Source organism: Vitis riparia, chromosome 5 (genome assembly GCF_004353265.1).
Source record: "Vitis riparia cultivar Riparia Gloire de Montpellier isolate 1030 chromosome 5, EGFV_Vit.rip_1.0, whole genome shotgun sequence".
Classification (NCBI taxonomy): domain Eukaryota; kingdom Viridiplantae; phylum Streptophyta; class Magnoliopsida; order Vitales; family Vitaceae; genus Vitis; species Vitis riparia.
Window position 1 is genome coordinate 13,835,115 of NC_048435.1, and position 18,419 is coordinate 13,853,533.

The window sequence follows — 18,419 nt, forward strand, 5'->3', positions numbered from 1 at the left end:
AGTGAAGGAAGCTAGGTGAAAAGTCCAAATGCAAAGGTGGAAAACGCTCGTGCCTTAAATACAGGTAGTTGAAGTTCATAAATGGCTTTTAAATCCAAAGTTGTGCTTTAAATCCCTTAGAATCACTTTGAATGGCCAATACATGGTAAACTTCAGGTCTTTGTGGATGCTTAATGCTAGATCCATATCAGTCCATTAGTTATCATGTACGAGCCATTGGAAAGTGGTTCAAGGTGAAGACCCATAGTGTCTAAAGCCATTAATGGACCTTGACTATAATTTCTATTGATTTTTATGGATTAAATCTTCATTGTTAAACCTATACCAATTCGGGAAATAACTATAGGTTAAATCCCCAATGCGAGGAGAAAAATCCGGAATTTTCCACTTTGCATTCTAAACTTGATCTTAGCAATCCTTAGCTCCGAGAAACTTTCTTTCTTCCATTTTTAATTAGTTTATGTTAGTTTAGTTTCAAACACTTTCAAAACAAATTTTATTTTCTTTTAAACTTTAAGTTTTGATAAAGGAAATCATTAAAGTCAATTTCTAATCTTGAGTATATCACTGGTAGAATGAAAACCCATCCCAGAGTTCGACCCTAGAGCCACTATACTATAGTAGCTTTGCTACACTAGTATGAGGTCATAGGTTTTATAAATGTTTTTTATTAAATGACCCGACTGGATTTATACGCGATCAAAATGGCGCCGTTGCCGGGGATGGTGCCACGATATAGTGATACAACCTTTTAGAGGCTACTTGTGATTTTCATCACAAGTTTGGTGAATTCCTTTTTCACTAACTTTATTTTCTTTCTTTTGATTGTAGAATTTCTTTTGTTTTCTTTCTAACCTTAACTTTCCTCTAGTTTTCTTTTGTTTTTGTTGTCTTTGTTTTGTTTTCAGGTAAGTAGTGATTTGTGCATGCCCTATTGGATTCGGGACCAAGAGGGAAGATTAATAAGGATTGAGAATCCTCAAGACAAAGAGTTGGATATATGTGTAAACATCATGGACCCTCCACAAGAGGAGCAGAATTCTTAACACGGTCAAGGGGGTAATCCAAATGCATATCTATCCATGAGGGATAGAATGCACCCACCAAGGATGAGTGCACCATCATACATCGTACCTCCTCTTGAGCAGCTGATTATAAGGCCCCATATTGTGCCCCTTCTACCAAATTTCCATGGAATGGAGAGTGAGAATCCATATGCCCACATCAAGGAGTTTGAGGAGGTGTGCAATACTTTTAGAGAGGGAGGAGCTTCAATAGACTTGATGAGACTCAAGCTATTCCCTTTCACTTTGAAGGACAAGGCAAAAATATGGCTTAATTCTTTAAGGCCAAGGAGCATAAGGACTTGGGTTGATCTTCAGGCCGAATTTTTGAAGAAAATTTTCCCCACCCATAGGACCAATGGGTTGAAGAGGCAAATCTCAAACTTTTCTGCAAAAGAAAATGAGAAGTTCCATGAATGTTGGGAAAGGTATATGGAGGCCATCAATGCTTGTCCTCATCATGGCTTTGATACATGACTCTTGGTGAGCTATTTCTATGATGGGATGTCTTCCTCCATGAAGCAAATTCTTGAAACCATGTGTGGGGGAGATTTTATGAGTAAGAATCCGGAAGAAGCCATGGATTTTTTAAGTTATGTATCTGAGGTAACAAGAGGATGGGATGAGCCCAACTCAAAGGAATTGGGAAGGATGAAAGCTCCTGTAAATCCAAAGGGTGGAATGTACATGTTAAGTGAAGACATGGACATGAAAGTTAAGGTGGCAACAATACCAAGGAGGTTGGAAGAACTTGAGTTGAAAAAGATGCATGAAGTCCAAGCCATTTCCGAGACTTAAGCCCATGTCATGCCATGCACCATTTGCCAATCATGTGATCATGTGGTGGATGAGTGCCCAACCATGCCAACTGTGAGGGAGATGTTAGGTGATCAAGCCAATGTTGTGGGGCAATTTAGGCCTAACAACAATGTACCTTATGGAAACGCCTATAATTCAAGCTGGAGAAACCATCCAAATTTTTCTTGGAAACCAAGACCACCTCCATACCAACCACAAGCCCAAACTCAAGCACCTCAACAAACCTCTTCAGTGGAGCAAGCCATTGCGAACCTAAGTAAAGTCATGAATGACTTTATGGGTGAACAAAGGTCAATCAACTCCCAATTGCACCAAAAGATTGAGAATATTGAGAGTTCTCTAAATAAGAGAATGGATGGGATGCAAAATGATCTATATCAGAAGATAGATAATATTCAATACTCCATCTCTAGGCTTACCAACCTCAACACAGTGAATGAGAAAGGAAAGTTTCCCTCTCAACCAAGCCAAAATCCAAAGGGTGTTCATGAAGTTGAAACCCAAGAGGAGGAGTCTTCAAAGTTGAGGGAGGTCAAAGTTGTGATCACCTTGAGGAGTGGAAAGGAGGTTGATCAACCCTTGCCTAAGGTGAGGCAAGATGAAGAACTCTTGTCAAAGAAAACCTTGGTTAAAGAGAGCAATAACCAAGAAGAGGAGAGTGGGAACAAAAGTGCATCCAAATCAAGCTTGGAAGAAGAGCCAAGGATAGTGATTAAAGAGGATATGATGAAGAAACATATGCCTCCCCCTTTTCCTCAAGCTTTACATGGAAAGAAGGAAATCAAGAATTCATCAGAAATTCTTGAAGTCTTGAGACAAGTGAAGGTGAATATACCCTTACTTGATATGATCAAGCAAGTCCCCACATATGCAAAGTTTCTAAAGGACTTGTGCACGGTCAAGAGAGGGTTACATGTGACAAAGAATGCATTCCTCACTGAGCAAGTAAGTGCTATCATTCAGAGTAAGTCTCCAGTTAAGTATAAAGATCCGGGTTGCCCCACCATTGCAGTCAACATTGGAGGGACACTTGTGGAGAAAGCTTTACTAGACTTGGGGGCAAGTGTGAATTTGCTCCCATACTTTGTGTACAAGCAACTGGGACTTGGAGGATTGAAGCCCACAGCCATCACTCTCTCCTTAGCTGATAGGTCAGTCAAAATCCCAAGGGGGTGATAGAGGATGTTCTAGTTCAAGTGGACAAATTCTACTATCCCGTGGATTTTGTTGTGCTTGATACCGATCCCACTGTTAAGGAAGCCAATTACGTGCCAATCATCCTTGGGAGACCTTTCCTAGCTACCTCCAATGCCATCATCAATTGTAGAAATGGGGTGATGCAGCTCACATTTGGAAACATGACCTTGGAATTAAACATATTCCATCTTTGCAAGAGACATCTTCACCCAGAAGAGGATGAAGGACTGGAGGATGTGTGCCTGATCAACACCTTGGTTGAAGAGCATTGTAACAAGAGCTTAGAAAGAGCTTGAATGAAAGCCTTGAAGTGCTTGAAGAAGGGTTACCTGAACCCTCTGATGTGCTAGCTATCATGTCTCCTTGGAGGAGACGGGAAGAGATCTTACCACTGTTCAATAAGGAGGACTCACAAGGAGCAGCTATGGAGGATCCTCCAAAGCTTGTTTTGAAGCCACTTCCTGTTAATTTGAAGTATGCATACTTGGAGGAAGATGAGAAATGTCCAGTGGTGGTCTCTTCAAATCTCACAAGTGATCAAGAGGATAGTCTTTTGGGAGTCCTCAGAAAATGCAAGAAAGCCATTGGATGGCAAATTTCTGGTTTGAAAGGGATTAGTCCTTTGGTGTGCACCCACCATATCTATATGGAGGAAGATGCAAAACCAGTGAGGCAGCCCCAGAGGAGGTTGAATCCTCACATGCAAGAGGTAGTGAGGGGTGAAGTTCTGAAGCTACTACAAGCAGGGATCATATATCCCATTTCAGATAACTTGTGGATGAGCCCTACCCAAGTAGTTCCAAAGAAATCTGGAATCACTGTGATCCAGAATGAGAAAGGGGAGGAAGTCTCTACATGTCCTACCTCAGGATGGAGGGTGTGTATAGACTATAGGAGGTTGAATTCAGTGACTAGGAAGGACCATTTCCCATTGCCTTTCATGGACCAAGTCCTTGAGAGAGTCTCAGGACATCCTTTCTACTGTTTTCTAGATGGTTACTCGGGGTACTTCCAAATAGAGATTGATTTGAAAGATCAAGAAAAGACAACCTTCACATGCCCCTTTGGTACTTTTGCGTATAGGAGAATGCCCTTTGGTTTATGTAATGCTCCTGCAACTTTCCAAAGATGTATGCTAAGCATCTTCAGTGATATGGTGGAACGCATCATGGAAGTCTTCATGGATGACATCACTGTATATGGAAGTTCTTTTGAGGAGTGTTTGTTGCACTTAGAAGTAGTTCTCCACAAATGTATTGAGAAAGACCTAGTGCTAAATTGGGAGAAGTGCCATTTTATGGTACAACAAGGCATTGTCTTAGGACATATAATCTCCAAAAATGGCATTGAGGTAGATAAGGCAAAGGTGGAGCTAATTGTTAAGTTGCCACCTCCCACAAATGTTAAAGGAATTAGGCAATTCCTAGGACATGCCGGGTTCTATAGGAGGTTCATTAAGGATTTCTCAAAAATCTCAAAGCCTCTTTGTGAACTCTTGGTAAAGGATGCCAAGTTTGTGTGGGATGAGAAGTGTCAGAAGAGTTTTGAGGAACTGAAGCAATTCTCACAACTACACCAATAGTGAGAGCCCCAAATTGGAAATTACCTTTTGAGGTAATGTATGATGCAAGTGATCTTGCTATGGGGGCTATTTTGGGGAAAAGAGAGGATGGAAAGCCCTATGTGATTTATTACGCGAGCAAAACTTTGAACGAGGCTCAAAGGAACTACACAACTACTGAGAAGGAGTTGTTGTCAGTAGTTTTTGCCTTGGATAAGTTTCGTGCCTATTTGGTAGGGTCCTCTATAGTGGTGTTCACTGACCACTCCGCTTTGAAGTACTTGCTAACCAAGCAAGATGCCAAGGCAAGATTGATAAGATGGATCATTTTGCTCCAAGAATTCAATCTCCAAATCCGGGATAAAAAGGGAGTAGAAAATGTGGTAGCTGACCACTTGTCAAGACTTGTGATAGCACATGACTTACATGGTCTGCCTATCAATGATGACTTCCCTGAGGAGTCTCTCATGTCAATAGATGTAGCTCCATGGTATTCTCACATTGCAAATTACTTGGTTACTGGGGAAGTTCCAAGCGAGTGGAGTGCCCAAGACAAGAGGCGTTTCTTTGCTAAGGTCCATGCCTATTATTGGGAGGAGGCCTTTTCTCTTCAAATATTGTGCGGATCAAATCATAAGGAAATGTGTTCCTGAACAAGAGCAATCCGGAATTCTTTCCCATTGCCATGATAGTGCATGTGGAGGTCATTTTGCCTCCCAGAAAACAGCTATGAAAGTGATCCAATCAAGGTTTTGGTGGCCCTCTCTTTTCAAGGATGCCCACTCTATGTGCAAGGGATGTGATCGGTGTCAAAGGCTTGGTAAGCTTACACGCCGAAATATGATGCCCTTGAACCCCATCTTGATAGTGGATGTCTTTGATGTTTGGGGGATAGACTTCATGAGACCATTTCCAATGTCATTTGGACATTCCTACATTTTGGTGGGAGTAGATTATGTCTCTAAGTGGGTGGAAGCAATCCCATGTAGGAGCAATGATCACAAGGTGGTTCTTAAATTCCTCAAGACAACATCTTTGCAAGATTTGGAGTGCCTAAGGCCATTATAAGTGATGGAGGAACCCACTTTTGCAATAAACCTTTTGAGACTCTTCTAGCTAAATATGAGGTTAAGCACAAGGTAGCTACACCTTATCACCCTCAAACAAGTGGCCAAGTTGAGTTAGCCAACCGGGAGATCAAGAATATATTGATGAAGGTGGTGAATGTGAATAGGAAGGATTGGTCTATTAAACTCCTAGATTCCTTATGGGCGTAGGACCGCTTACAAGACCATTCTTGGAATGTCTCCTTATCGCCTTGTTTATGGCAAAGCGTGCCATCTTCCAGTGGAGATTGAATATAAAGCATGGTGGGTAATCAAGAAGCTCAACATGGATTTGACAAGAGCCAGGTTGAAAAGATGTTTGGATTTGAATGAATTGGAGGAAATGAGGAATGATGCTTACCTCAATTCAAAAATTGCAAAGAGAGGTTGAAGAAATGGCATGATCAATTGGTAAATCAGAAGAATTTTGCCAAGGGGCAAAGAGTCTTGCTTTATGACTCTAAGCTTCATATTTTTCCGGGAAAATTGAAATCAAGATGCACGGGTCCTTTCATAATTCATGATGTGCAACCAAATGGAGTAGTGGAACTACTCAACTTCAATAGCACTCGAACTTTCAAAGTGAAAGGGCATCGTCTCAAGCCTTTTATCGAATCTTTTTCCCGAGACAAGGAGGAATTCATCCTCCTTGATCCACCTCCAACATGAAAACACTTGGTTCATGGTTGAACTCAGTCTCTCCAAAGACTAAAAAGTTCATCCTCTTTTTGTTTTCTTTTAAGTTGATTTTAGTTTAATCTAGTGTTTTCTTGTGTTTATGCATGTTTTGATTTCTATTTTGACTTTAATTTCATTCTAATGTGGTTTGAATTGTTTTTTTTGTGCTAACATGTAGGTAGGAAGGCTGAAGAATCAAGTCTTGGTGAAAACAAGGGAAAACAGGGGAGAAAAGACAAGATTCAGCAAAATTCGCACACCCCCTTGTGGTGTGCGAAAATTTCGCACACCACTTACCCTGTTCGAATTTGCTTTTGCACCACTTTTCAAAATTGCATGCTCTTGGTCCCTTGTGCGAATTTCACAAGAATGCGAACCTTGTGCGAACCCTGTGCGAATTCTTTTTTTGCGCCAATTTTCAAAACCATGCTCTCTGTCTTGGAGAATCACAGGTATGCGAAAATTTCGCACACCATTTTCCCCTGTGCGAAATTCATTTTTCTCTTTAAAAGCCATGTTCTCATCTTCAAATTCTAAGCTTCTTCCTCAATTCTCTCACACCTCTCTTCCGATCACCCATTTCCATCCACAAAGCTCCTCTTCTTCATCATCCCTCATCATCAACACCACCATGGCAGCCATTCTCCATAGCTCCATTCCATAGCCGTGGCATTCACTATTCACCACCTTCAATTTTTGGCAATTTCACCTCCTTCCACCATCAAAATCCTTTCAAATCTTCACTCAACACTCTAAATCCATCCATAATCCAATCCCAACCTTGTTCTTACCAAACTAAAGCCTAAACCATAAGCATTCAAGCCACGGTTTCTTCATAAGAAACCCATTGCCGCTGGCCATGGGAGCTTCCAATCTTCAATTTTCCTCTTGAAAAGCTCCAATTTCCAAGCCTAGCCACCATGAAAACTCTTTTTCCTACCTAAGCCAGCTTTTCCCACCCTCAAAGGCCACAAATTTACACCATTTGAACAAGCTACAATTCTTCAAACGCGCGGGTGAATAATGCCCTGTGCGAAAAAATTCGCACACCCCCTTGTGGTGTGCGAAAATTTCGCACACCCCCCCTCCCTTGTGCGAAAATTTCAGTTTCTCCATCCCTACCTTCCCTAATCCCAAGCCTCTGAGCCTCATTTCATCGCTTCATCATGCCTACGACCCGAGGAGGACATACCTCAGCTCCCCAGAGCAGTTAGAATGTCGCCCCTGTGCTGGCCCCACTAGATGCACCCTCACATTTACCTGAGTCTGCCCCTCAGAGCAGATACCATACAAGGAGAGCATCTGCCACGTCTGTGGCCCCTACACAAATTCCACCTCGAAGTCCTCCTACAAAGAAAACCAAGACTTCAGAGCCAGGAGAGTCCTCTAGAGCACCTCGGGATTCACAGTCTCAGCCTTCTTCCGCCAAGCGCCCTAGACCCAGCTTGCCCATTGAGGGCAACTCCGATTGCCGATCGAGAGACTTTCATGTCGAGACATATTTCGATCACTCTCTTATGCGACAACAGCCTGAGTTGCGGGATTCATACCACCTACTTGAGAGGTACCATCTTGTACCCTTTATGACTCCACCCCAGTTCTTTTATCCTCGAGTAGCTTAAGACTTTTACCAGTCTATGACTACTCGTGGCGTCCCGGTACCAGCCTCGATCCTTTTTACCATTGATGGACGCTAGGGTATTTTGGGGACTAGACAGATTGTCGATGCTTTCCATATCCCTTTTGCACCAGCAGATCTTGCTACATTTAGACGTTGGGCCCCACTTTCTGAGTGGGACATGGTTCGCATCCTATCTCGAGGGACATCTTCCCAGAGGACCATTTTGAGGAGGGAGCTTCCCCCAGGGATGCTCCTAGTTGATGTGGTGCTTCGCGCCAATCTTTTTCCTCTTCAGCATAAAGTGCAGAGGCGAGGGGCCATTATGGAGGCATTATTCCATATCTCTGAGGGCTACTACTTTGGCCTCCATCATTTGATTATGGCCGCTCTCCTCCATTTTGAGGAGAAGGTGCATACGCGGCGTCTTGCGAGGGCAGACACCATTCCTTTACTTTTTCCTCGGCTGCTATGCCATGTGTTGGCGCATATGGATTTTCCTGCAGACCCTCATTCCGAGCCCCGCCGCCATTGTCGAGAGAGCTTCTCTCTTGACCAATGGACTCAGATATAGCTCCATCGCCAGTCCTCAGAACTTCCCGAGCCAAGGGAAGTCCCTCCTGCTCCGTCCACTTCAGCTCCTCCACAGCCAGTACCAGAGGCAGCATCATCTGATGCTCCACCTGTTGTTCCTCCTACATCAAAGCCACCCATTACTATCCCTGGTGTAGAGTATTGTGCCTTGCTCGCTTCTTTCCAGACTTTGACCACTACTCAGACGGCCATTATGGAGCGGATGGACCACTTTCAGCTTCAGCAGGACCAGCAGACTCTCATTCTCCGTGAGATTCAGCAGCACCTCGGTCTTTCACCACTAGCTCCACCTGTAGCGGTTCCTTCCACAGTTGCAGCGGAGGACCCCTCCTATCCACCATAGGAGCCTACTACTTGATCATATGATCATTCCTCTCCTTTTTTGTATCTATATGCTACGTTTTTGGATGTCTTATATATTTTGGACCACTTTTATACTGGGATTGGATGTATTCCATGTTTATTTTGTATATTGTACTCTCTCAGTTTATATAGACATCTTCTCTTTTTGTGTATTTTAGCTATTCTATTTTATTTCTTCTATTCATCACTCTTATGATTTTTCTTTTCTTATGTAACATGTGGTTTCTCCTATTCATTCAGACTCTCTTACTATCAGGAGGTATCACTTCCTCCCTTTTATTATCGCTTGTTTTTGGAACATTAGGGACAATGTTCATCCTAGTTGGGGGGAGAATTGAGGAAGTAATTTGTTGAATTTTTGGTTAAGTTATTTTGCTAACAAATTTTTTTGCAAACTCTCTTTGTTTTCTCAAAGATAAATTCTCAAAAGTAAATGGGAGAAATTAAATTCTTATCTTATTGCCATAGTCTCAGAGTTTGTATTATGCTTATTAAAGTTGATAAATTGTTGAAGCTCCTTTTGATTTCAATCTTAAGTCTTCCACTCTAATCTTTTCACACACTGAACACATTAGATTCCAATTATAAGATGGAAAACTTTCTCACCCCCTAAACTTAGGAAATTTTCGACTTGGTGCCATTGACCTCATTCTATTAGTGTTGGGACACCTTATAAAAGGCCAATGTGTCTTATGAAAATAATTTTTGCTTCACTTGCTTTGAAACCCGAGCAAGGTTTGAGGGGTATATGGTGAAAATCTTTAAAGCCTGGTGCCCTAAGCCTTTACTGGTTAGGAGTCACCGACCTCAATGCTCGTTATATGGGTGGATGGGTGGAGTATTTATCCTTAAAAAAAAAAAAAAAAAGGTGCGTTCTTAGCCTTTTATATATGAGTTAGTGTTGCTAAAGTTAGAGAAAAACCTTAGTTGGGGGGAGAATATAGTTTGACATACTATAACTGGAAACTAAGTACCTTAACACTTAGATTTTTGTGAAAGACTAAGAGTTGATCCTTTGGGAATGGAAATTATTTTGATACTCAAATTTGCATAATGCCCACTCTTTGTATGTTGTGATAGGTAAGTTATTTGATGACTCTTAGTGATGATTGAGTTTTATATCCTTAACTTGCCATGTGAGAGTTTGATCCAATCATGCCACTTGATTATTTTTTGGAGTGATCAACATGATTTTGTAAATTATTATTTTCTATTTTTCTTTCTTTTTCTCTCCTTCATTGCTCAGGGACTAGCAATGTGTTAGTTGGGGGGAGTGATTACTACCCAAAAAGTGCTATTTTACACCTTTAAGTCATTATGTTTTAAGCACTTTTGTGTAGTAATTCTCCATCTTTATTCCAATTGGCATGTTAAGGACCTAGCAATGACTTCGAATCATATTTGTGGCTAGTTTTAGTGTTTTAATAGCTTTTTGGATCATTAAGACAGGCCAACCAAAGGAGAAAAGCAAAGAAAAGCAAAGAGAAGCAAAGAGGAAAATAGAGGACAGTAGCTGCAGTCTTCTTTGGCACTTTTGGAGCACTTTCCGAAACCCATTTTCTACATGCTATATATCATTTCAAAGCTCAGGAAGTCAAGAATCCAATGCTTCAAACCGTGTACGATTTGGAGCTGAAATGAGGAAGATATGGCCTTCGGAAGACAACTACTCCAGGCGTGTGAGAAACTCGCACACCTCCTCAGCTTTGCGAATGGTGTGCGAAACTCGCACACCCCCTCAGCTGTGCGAATGGTGTGCAAAACTCGCACACCCCCTCAGCTGTGCGAATGGTGTGCGAATGGTGTGCAAAACTAGCACACCCCCTCAGGTGTGCGAGTTTCGCACACCCCATGCGTGGTGCGAATTTTCCTCTGTTTTTGCCGACTCCACTTTAGATATTTTCTTATGTATTTTTTGATGTAATTTCCTTTCTTCTCCTTGTAACAAGCCAATCACAAGCTTTGCTTTTGTAAAGACTATATAAGGGGTGGAAATCACCTCTTGAAGACAAATATGATACGTGTTATGTTTTACACTTAGAAAAATAGAGAGCTCTCTTGTTTTCCCTTTTCTCTTTACTATTTTCTTTTTCTTGGAAGCCAAACAACCTCTGAGGATATTTTCTCAGAGGATGAGAGGCTAAACTTTTGGTTTCTTGGAGTGAAGGAAGCTAGGTGAAAAGTCCAGATGCAAAGGTGGAAAACGCTCGTGCCTTAAATACAGGTAGTTGAAGTTCATAAATGGCTTTTAAATCCAAAGTTGTGCTTTAAATCCCTTAGAATCACTTTGAATGGCCAATACATGGTAAGCTTCAGGTCTCTGTGGATGCTTAATGCTAGATCCATATCAGTCCATTAGTTATTATGTACGAGCCATTGGAAAGTGGTTCAAGATGAAGACCCATAGTGTCTAAAGCCATTAATGGACCTTGACTACCATTTCTATTGATTTTTATGGATTAAATCTTCATTGTTAAACCTATACCGGTTCGGGAAATAACTATAGGTTAAATCCCCAATGCGAGGAGAAAAATCCAGAATTTTCCACTTTGCATTCTAAACTTGATCCTAGCAATCCTTAGCTCCGAGAAACTTTCTTTCTTCCATTTTTAATTAGTTTATGTTAATTTAGTTTCAAACACTTTCAAAACAAATTTTATTTTCTTTTAAACTTTAAGTTTTGATAAAGGAAATCATTAAATTCAATTTCTAATCTTGAGTATATCATTGGTAGAATGAAAACCCATCCCAGAGTTCGACCCTAGAGCCACTATACTATAGTAGCTTTGCTACACTAGTATGAGGTCATAGGTTTTATAAATGTTTTTTATTAAATGACCCGACTGGATTTATATGCGATCATGTATTTGCATGGTCATATGAGGACATGCCGGGCCTTGACCCCTCCATAGTGCAGCATCACCTGCCCATTTTACCACATGCTAGGCCCGTTAAGCAGAAATTGAGGAGACTACACCCTCGATGGAGTTTGCAGGTTAAGGAAGAAATTCGAAAGCAACTTAGTGTTGGCTTCTTGTTAGTGGTTGAGTATCCTGAGTGGCTGACTAATGTCGTCCCTATTCCCAAAAAGGACGGCAAGGTTAGGGTTTGTGTTGACTTTCGAGATCTGAATAAGGCCAGCCCTAAGGATGATTTTCCCATCCCACACATTGATATGCTGGTTGATAGCACTACAGGGCATCCGATGTTGTCCTTCATGGATGGCTTTTCTGGGTATAATCAGATTCTGATGGCTCCAAAGGATATGGAAAAGACTTCTTTCATTACTGAGTGGGGTACTTACTACTACCGGGTAATGCCATTTGGGTTGAAGAATGCAGGAGCCACTTATCAGAGAGCTGCTACTACTCTATTCCATGATATGATGCACACAGATGTCGAGGTATATGTGGATGGCATGATAGTGAAGTCCCGAGACAAGACAGATCACTTAGCAGCCTTACAAAGGTTCTTTGAGAGGATCAGACAGTTCAGGCTGAGATTGAATCCTAAGAAGTGTACCTTTGGGGTGGCTTCTAGAAAATTGCTGGGACACATTGTTAGTGAGCGAGGTATAGAGATTGATCTAGAGAAAATTAGAGCCATACTTGACATGCCTGTCCCGAGGACTGAGAAAGAGATCAGGGATTCCTAGGCAGATTGCAGTACATCAGTCGTTTCATTGCTAGACGGACAGACATTTGTGAGCCTATCTTTCGCCTTCTGAGGAAGAATCAGCCTACAGTTTGGAGTGATGATTGTCAGCGCACTTTTGAGAGGATTAAGGAGTGTCTCCTTTCTCCTCCGGTTTTAGTGCCTTCCACACCGGGGCATCCTTTGCTTCTGTACTTATCAGTTTCAAACATGGCCTTAGGATGCATGTTAGCTCATCTTGATGATTTGGGGAAGGAGCGTGTCATCTATTATTTGAGTAAGAGGATGCTTGAGTATGAGTGCAAGTACATTATGATTGAGCACTTTTGCTTGGCATTGGTTTGGGCCACTAGGAGACTTAGACATTACATGACAGAGTATTCCGTGCTCTTGGTCTCACGATTGGACCCGTTGAGGTATCTATTTGACAGGCCTATTATGACCGGTAGGCTCATGAGATGGCTGGTATTGTTGACAGAGTTTGATATTCATTATGTCACACAGAAGTCAGTAAAAGGAAGCATTGTTGCAGATCATCTAGCTTCTTTGTCGATATCCGATGACAGATCGGTTGATGATGATTTCCCTGATGAGCAGATCATTTCAATGACTAGTATTACGGGATGGCGGTTGTACTTTGACGGTGCCGCCAATTAGTTGAGGTTTGGCATTGGTATCTTGTTAATATCACCACAGGGTGATCATATCCCCAGATCAGTCCAGTTAGCATTTTCCGATCATCACCGGTTGACGAATAATATTGTGGAGTATGAGGCTTGCTTATAGGTTTGGAGACTGCACTTGATCTTGGCATTAGACAGTTGGAGATCCACGGGGATTCCAATTTGGTTATACAGCAAACTCAAGGTATCTAGAGGACTCGGGATGAGAAGCTAAAACCCTACCATGCTTACTTTGACCTGTTGATTGATGGATTTGATGTGTTAAGGTATATACATCTGCCCAGGGCAGAGAATCAGTTTGCCAATGCATTAGCCACCTTGGCTTCTATGATTGTGATCCCTGCGGGGGTGACTGTTAGGCCATTGCTGATTGAAACTAGGTTTGCACCAGCTTACTATTGTCTGATTAGAGAGATAGAGGATCAGATTGAGTTGCCATGGTATCACGATATTTATCAGTTTCTGTCATGCGACACTTACCCAGAGTCAACCTCGGCCAAGGATAGGAGAGCATTGAGACAGTTGGCCACCAGATTTGTTATTTGCGGGGATGCACTATATAGGAGATCACCTGATGGCCTGTTATTATTATGTCTAGACTGTACATCTGCAGATTGAGTGATGAGAGAGGTTCATGCAGGGGTCTGTGGCCCACACATGGGAGGTCATATGCTAGCACATAAGATCATGAGGGCTGGCTACTTTTGGTTGACCATGGAGACAGATTGTTGCCAGTTTGTACAGAGATGTTAGGAGTGTCAAATGCATGGAGACTTGATACACGTGCCACCTTCTGAGTTGCATGCACTCACATCCCCTTGGCCATTTTCAGTATGGGGTGTTGATTGTGATCCCCGCGGGGGTGACTGTTAGGCCATTGCTGATTGAAACTAGGTCTGCACCAGCTTACTATTGTCTGATTAGAGAGATAGAGGATCAGATTGAGTTGCCATGGTATCACGATATTTATCAGTTTCTGTCATGCGACACTTACCCAGAGTCAACCTCGACCAAGGATAGGAGAGCATTGAGACAGTTGGCCACCAGATTTGTTATTTGCGGGGATGCACTATATAGGAGATCACCTGATGGCCTGTTATTATTATGTCTAGACTGTACATCTGCAGATTGAGTGATGAGAGAGGTTCATGCAGGGGTCTGTGGCCCACACATGGGAGGTCATATGCTAGCGCGTAAGATCATGAGGGCTGGCTACTTTTGGTTGACCATGGAGACAGATTGTTGCCAGTTTGTACAGAGATGTCAGGAGTGTCAAATGCATGGAGACTTGATACACGTGCCACCTTCTGAGTTGCATGCACTCACATCCCCTTGGCCATTTTCAGTATGGGGTGTTGATATTATTGGGAAGATCTCGCCCAAGTCCTCCAGTGGTCATGAGTACATCTTAGTAGCCATTGACTATTTCACCAAGTGGGTGGAAGCCGCTTCCTATGCTAGATTGACAACGGCCAAGGTGGCCAAATTCATCAGATCGCACATTATCTGCCGATACGGGGTCCCTCATGAGCTGATTTATGATAGAGGGGTGCATTTCAAGGGCGAGGTGGACACGTTGATTCAGGAGTATGGCATTCAGCATCACAGATCGTCTGCGTATAGGCCGCAAACTAACGGGGTAGTTGAGGCCGCAAATAAGAATATTAAGAGGATTTTGAGAAAGATGGTCGAGACTTCTCGGGATTGGTCAGAAAAGCTCCCTTTCGCATTGTGGGCTTATCGTACATCTTTTCGTACCTCTGCTGGAGCTACCCCATATTCTTTGGTGTATGGTATGGAGACAGTGTTACCTGTTGAGATTGAGATGAGATCTTTAAGAGTAGCACTAGAGCAACATGTATCCGAGGCCGAGTGGGTCTAGTCTCGTTACGATCAGCTTAGCCTATTGGATGAGAAGAGATTGAGGGCATCAGATCATGCTCAGGCCTATCAGAGAAAGATGACCCGTGCATTCAGAAGGAGGGTTTGGCCTAGGAAATTCCAAAGAGGTGACCTAGTCTTGAAAGTCCTTAGGGGATTGATCAGTGACCCTAGAGGCGAGTTTAGATCGAGTTGGAGCGGGCCTTATGTCATCCGAGATCTGACTCGAGAGGGAGCTGCCTGGTTGACAGACCTAGACGGAAATCAGTTCACAGAGCCAGTCAATGTGGATCAACTGAAGAAGTTTTATGCGTGAAATCATGGTCAGAGGATGGGTGGCCGTCACTTTGAGTAGCCATATTCCCTATTGCACACCTATACATCGATATACCCTATTGCTAGCCCTTTGAGCCTCACGCGGTTTATTATGGCCCTTTCTTTCATTCAGCCTTGCATACCTTTTTTGACCTAGGTTGGGGGCCTGCCCCTGTGCGCTTTGTATTTATTGATTAGATCTGTGAGCATTGGGAGCATTGTGTTATTCTTCGTTTGTTTTTTTTGCATCATTGCTTGTTTCTTTTCTTCCTCGTTTTGCATCTTCACACCGTATTCATTTCGCTTCTGTTTTCCCTTGTGTGATGGTGACGCGCTCTTGTCTCAAGGCTACAAGTCAGGCTTGTCACATCTTTCGTTCCACCCTTAGGTTTTGATCCAGGAGTTTTAGTTTGAGGAGACCATTTGGGTTTGAGATTTGAGGTTCTTTTGGTTGGACTATGCTAGTGGGGTATTCGGCCTACTTAAAAAAGAAAAAAAAATGAATGAAAAAAAAAGAAAGAAAAAAATTGAAAGAGGGAAAAATTAATAGTCGGGTGAGAGCATTGAACGATCCTTCTCACCATGGATCTGGGTGACACATTGGGAGTGAGGTTTGGGTTTCCTTTGCACTAGGTTTCCTGGATCATTATCTACATCACCATTCCCATCATATAGTGACTTGCTTTGATTTGCCGTTCTTAAGATGAGTTGTTCGCCATTGTCACACATTGCTACACTTGTTTCCTAGCTTGTTTTTCCATTTCCTATACCTCCATTCATTGTTTCTCTCATCTCTCTTCATCTTCAGCTACCCTCGCCGATCGTCGTCTCGCTTCATGAACGATGAGTTCTTTGGTGCATGTCACCTATTGTTTGATTTTTTTTATTTATTTAGATACATGGTTGAGTCACCTCGCTCACATGGTTCTGCGATATTTGACATTACGCACACAGGGGTTTGGCACTATCTATTTGGAGATTTGGGCCTTTGTTTCCCATCATTTCATTCACATTTTACCCCTGGCCTACATTACAGTCCGAGTTGTAAGACCACCTTGAGGCCATAAGGTCTCGTGTTTGCTTCGATGCGGTTCATTCGGACAGGCTTCGTCTACTGATTGAGTATGGGATGTTGACAGGTCTCCATTACTTCGGGGGATATCGAGGGTCACATATTGTCTTTCCATTCAGTTTACTTGCCTTAGGCCCGTGATCAGAGACAGATGATACAGACAGTTGGGACCATTGAGGGCACCTTTACTCGATGTTTTAACATGTTCATACTGGGGCATGTCCCCATCCTTGCATGCTGGCTGTGGTTTTTGTTCATGTACGCAGGCATTCCGTTTCACCTAGCGATGTTATGGGCATCAGAGTTTGAGTAAGCCCTGCATTCAGCTCAGTTTCTTCATACAACAGAGTGCTTCTAGGATCTGACTCGAGATTAGATTCACGGTATTCATCGACCTAGTAGGGGTGCATACCCCATTCATTGTCTTGTTCGTTATGTTCAAACGAGTAGGTCTTCAGTGATGTGTTTCAGAGTTTTCATTGAGATATTTGAGTTTCAGATGTACACACTGGGGCATACCCCCTATCAGTTTTTGTGGATATTGAATGTTATGGGTTAGAGTTGAGGGTTTTTTCTTCAAGGATGGATGTTTGTGATATTTTCAGCTCTCTGACTTTAACCATATGTGTGGTTATGGGATTTTGACATGATATTGATACTTTAGACTGGGGCATAACTCCTTCTTGTCACCCTTGGTCACATTTGTGAGTTGTCCTGCAGGGGCATACCCCTTACTTTCCATCTGTTAATGGTGATTGTTTTTTCTCTTGTCATTTGTCGTCATTTTCTAGGGTTACACTGGGGCATACCCCTTTCTTTTGTCATGATGGAAGTGTTTGATTTCTAGCCTCTTCGAGTCATTTGTTGGCAATCCCGAGAGTCATATTGGGGCATACCCCTTTGTCATCAAGGTTAGTACATCGGTGGTTGCATCTTGAGTCTCCCCATTATGCTCTGAGTTTTTTTTTTAAGGCATCTCCTGTCTGTTTAGGCGTCTAGAGCCTTAGTCTTTGCATCCCTACTCCTTTTAGTTCGGTGGTTCCTCGGCATCGCGCCCGAGTTCGATCCCCTTCTCCAGTACTTGCCCGGATTCTACCATTTTTTGGTACTTACCCAAACCCTTCTCCGGTACTCGCCCGAAGCTTTTTCGGTACTTGCTCAAACCCTTCTCCGATAGTCGCCCGAATTCTACCATTTTCCAGTACTCGCCCGGACCCTTCTTCGGTACTTACCCGAATTCCACCATTTTTCGGTACTTGCCCAAACCCTTCTCCGGTACTTGCCCGGAACCTTCTCCGGTACTTGCCCGGACCCTTCTCCGGTACTCACCCGGACCCTTCTCCGGTACTCACCCGGACCCTTCTTCGGTACTTGCCCGAATTCCACCATTCTCCGGTACTCGCCCGGACCCTTTTTCGGTACTTGCCCGAATTCCACCATTTTTCGGTACTTGCCCGAACCTTTCTCCGGTACTCGCCCGAATTCTACCATTTTCCGGTACTCTCCCGGACCCTTCTTCGGTACTTGCCCGAATTCCACCGTTTTTCGATACTTGTCCGAACCCTTCTCCGATACTCGCCCGGACTTTTTTTCGTACTTGCCTGAACCCTTCTTTAGTACTCGCCCGAAGCTTTTTCGGTACTTGCCCGAACCCTTCTCCCGTACTCGCATGGAGCTTTTTCAGTACTTGCCCGAACCCTTCTTCGGTACTCGCCCGGACCCTTTTTCAGTACTTGCCCGAATTCCACCATTTTTCGGTACTTGCCCGAACCCTTCTCCGGTACTTGCCCGGAGCTTTTTTGGTACTTGCCCGA

At 43.0% G+C, this 18,419-nt stretch overlaps 1 protein-coding gene across 1 annotated transcript; it reads left to right on the forward strand.

The window, feature by feature from the left end:
- Positions 1 to 12,864: 12,864 nt before the first annotated feature.
- On the forward strand, positions 12,865 to 13,955 carry LOC117915187. The gene is made up of 3 exons (XM_034830754.1): positions 12,865 to 13,297; positions 13,441 to 13,510; positions 13,604 to 13,955. Exons 1-3 carry the CDS (start codon positions 12,865 to 12,867, stop codon positions 13,953 to 13,955), a joined length of 855 nt encoding a protein of 284 aa, XP_034686645.1.
- Positions 13,956 to 18,419: the final 4,464 nt, after the last annotated feature.

Bases quoted from the DNA above. Each gene is read 5' to 3' on its own strand.
- LOC117915187 (XM_034830754.1), top strand. From the start codon at position 12,865: ATGGCCTTAGGATGCATGTTAGCTCATCTTGATGATTTGGGGAAGGAG. The intron at 13,298-13,440 runs GTGCCGCCAATT...GCTTGCTTATAG, and splicing joins ATGGCGGTTGTACTTTGACG to GTTTGGAGACTGCACTTGAT. The intron at 13,511-13,603 runs GCAAACTCAAGG...TGATGTGTTAAG, and splicing joins GATTCCAATTTGGTTATACA to GTATATACATCTGCCCAGGG.